This window comes from Lactuca virosa, chromosome 1 (genome assembly GCF_052849685.1).
Source record: "Lactuca virosa cultivar CGN04683 chromosome 1, Lactuca_virosa_CGN04683_v6, whole genome shotgun sequence".
NCBI lineage: Eukaryota > Viridiplantae > Streptophyta > Magnoliopsida > Asterales > Asteraceae > Lactuca > Lactuca virosa.
This window is the reverse complement of record NC_136426.1, coordinates 85,295,542-85,298,322: the sequence shown is the minus strand read 5'-3', so window position 1 is coordinate 85,298,322 and position 2,781 is coordinate 85,295,542. Positions and strand designations below refer to the sequence as shown.

The window sequence follows — 2,781 nt, the reverse complement described above, 5'->3', positions numbered from 1 at the left end:
AAAGAACACGCAGAGGAAGTCATATTTGACATAGAATGGTCGAGTGAAAATATTATTGGATTTTCCAGGTTCTAAGAAATTTCACCATGCTTCTAGACTTAAGATAAATTTAGACAAAAGTAAAAGCTGTAGGGTTGGTGTAGCTATGATTGCTGAATCAGTAGAAGATATGGGTTCACTATGATTTTTGAGTTTGTGTTCATCCCCTTCTAAAAATCGAGCTTTAAAAAACTCAAAATTAGAGCTTCAAAAAAATCAGAAATTGATTTGCAGGTGAGTGTTCATCGTGTTCATTCCCTTAAAAAACCGAGATTCAAAAAGCTCACCACAATATATTAATGTCAACCCATCGGCCATCACATCCCTTTCCTGAGTTTGTTCTTAAAAACCAGATTTAGCATCCTGCATCCCCGTCATGAGTAGGTTCAAGAACAAGAATGATTTTTTGGGTTCAAGAATATCAACACTATAAAATTTCACTGGTAAATTGTACAAAAAAAAAAATAATAAATTAGTGACTAAATATGTACAAGGACAAAGTTCATTATTCTTACAAGTCATTAACCTGAATTTAAGTTAACCTTGGTGACAAGATACAAATGTATTAGTTCTTCAAGAGATAAGAAAGTAAATAATATACATTCATGAACACATAAAGGCACTGAACGTAACATGACATAAATAGGTTCTCACTTCATACATCAGGGGTTGATTTCTGTCTTACCTGGAAAGGCTATATATGGACCTTTATATATCCTAATAAGAGAGTTTAGTTATTCAAGCTCCATCTAAAGGAGGAAGCTTACAATATGTACAGTAACAGGGGTTTTCAAGCTGTAAAAGACATCATGATATACACAAATCTAGGAAGAGCTCTAAGGATAAAATTTTCAGGTGGAACGAGAACAAATACTAGAGATCACTTGCGGAAACATTAAGACTGAACGCTAAAAAGGTTTGTATTTTGACGAAGACTATAAGGAGAAAGGAGGAAGGACAACTAATTAAGGGATTTTTGTTAGGCCTTGGTATCAAAAGGATCAACTATATATCTTTCAGTAAATAAAAGTTAACGGGAGGGAGGGTGGGTATGAGAAACAGGCAAAGAGGCGCGAATGGATGACCACAATTAGAATACTGGACACATATTAGGGTGCTCAATTGACAACCTTTCTGTCACTCATCTCCTTTGTAATGGAAGGTATGCAACTTGAACTCCTAGTAAGGCCACCCTTGTTTGCATTACCATAACCTCTCTTATGATCTCTAGGGCTAAGAGATTTGGCCCTGCTTCCATCGAACCTTGAACTCTTCTTCAGCATCTCCTTCATAGCCGCAGCTTGGAACAACACTGGATTCGTCCTGTCAAACCGGTTAAATCTCACACAAACCTTCGTGTGTTCATTCAATGCCTCCTCTATCTTCCCTCCACTTTTCACCATCTCTTCTTTCACAGCCTCTGAGCACAACCCACAAATCAACTTTCCCAAAAACTTCTCACGAACTCGGGCAATGTACTCTGGGGTACACTCCTCACACATCCCACAACACTCACACTTCGCATCTTCAACTTCTGAAATTGGGGGAAGCGTCAACTCATCAGCAACAGCATCAACTTCTTTGCTTAGCTCAAAGGATATGTCGGATATTGTTCTTTGTAGGGTATCCATTGATAACCTTGAAGGCTTTTGGAAATTGCTCGGAGTACTTTTAACATGATTGTAGGAAGCAAATAGGGTATCTCTGTCAGGAGCCATAACAAGATTGTGTTGATAATTATGTATTTTGAGTGCTTTGAAGAGAAGCTACGATATGGTTAGAGTAGTTGCGACTTTCATGGACTATATAGTGTGTGATTTTATCTACTGCTTTCTTGTCCTTTCCAAGTGTATGTGGATGTCGTGTGTGCATTCACTCAAAGTAAAAGGATGTGGACAAAAAAGTACCTTACCTTTTAGGTTTCCAGTGTGAACCAACAGTTCTAAAATTATGACCCTTTCTTCAGGGAAGTATACTCATAAGGAGGCAGCCAACTTGTTCGGAATTATTAAGTGGATACGGTGTTAGTCGACTTGCATTTGACTAATCTAATCTTTTTTTAACAATAGATTCTTTAATGTGCCTGCTATTAAAAAAAAGGGTTATGTTTTAACTAATATCAAGGAGATATCTGTAAAAATGGGGTGTTTCTATTTTCAAAAAAGATTTGACAAAATGGGGCCGTTTTTATTTGTTTTGTAAAAATGGGGCTTTAGACCAACTTCTTCTACGAATGTTACACAAATTGTCTTTTTTTATTTAATCAGAAAATATTCTTCTATATTTTCTTGTTATTTATCTTCTATTCTATCCATATAAATGCTGACATACGTCGTATTTAATAAAATTAATAATATTTTAATTCATTTGTAACCATTTAATAGGTAGAAAGAGGTAGCAAAAAATATAGGAGAATATTTTTACATATTACCCATTAGTTTCCACAATACACTATATATATATATATATATATATATATATATATATATATATATATATATATATATATATATAGAGAGAGAGAGAGAGAGAGAGAGAGAGTCAATATCAAATAAGAAGAAAATTTTTGGTAGAAATGTAAGAAGTTTTTTCTACATATTTTTTAGCGAACAAACAAAATAAATCATTAGATGATTCATAAAAAAAAATTCCAAAAAAAATATCTTCATTATTCATTTTTAAGTAAATTAAGAAAAAAAATTCACTTTTATAACAATTTTAACGAATAACAACAAAATCATT

General features: G+C 33.8%; 1 protein-coding gene across 1 annotated transcript; it reads right to left on the bottom strand.

Moving 5' to 3' along the window:
* Positions 1–238: 238 nt before the first annotated feature.
* On the bottom strand, positions 239–1,833 carry LOC145149847 (uncharacterized). The gene has a single exon (XM_079075238.1). The coding sequence runs from the start codon at positions 1,755–1,757 to the stop codon at positions 1,158–1,160; it is 600 nt and encodes a 199-aa protein (XP_078931364.1). The 5' UTR covers positions 1,758–1,833; the 3' UTR covers positions 239–1,157.
* Positions 1,834–2,781: the final 948 nt, after the last annotated feature.

Coding starts and splice junctions, on each gene's coding strand:
- LOC145149847 (XM_079075238.1), bottom strand. CDS start 1,757: ATGGCTCCTGACAGAGATACCCTATTTGCTTCCTACAATCATGTTAAA.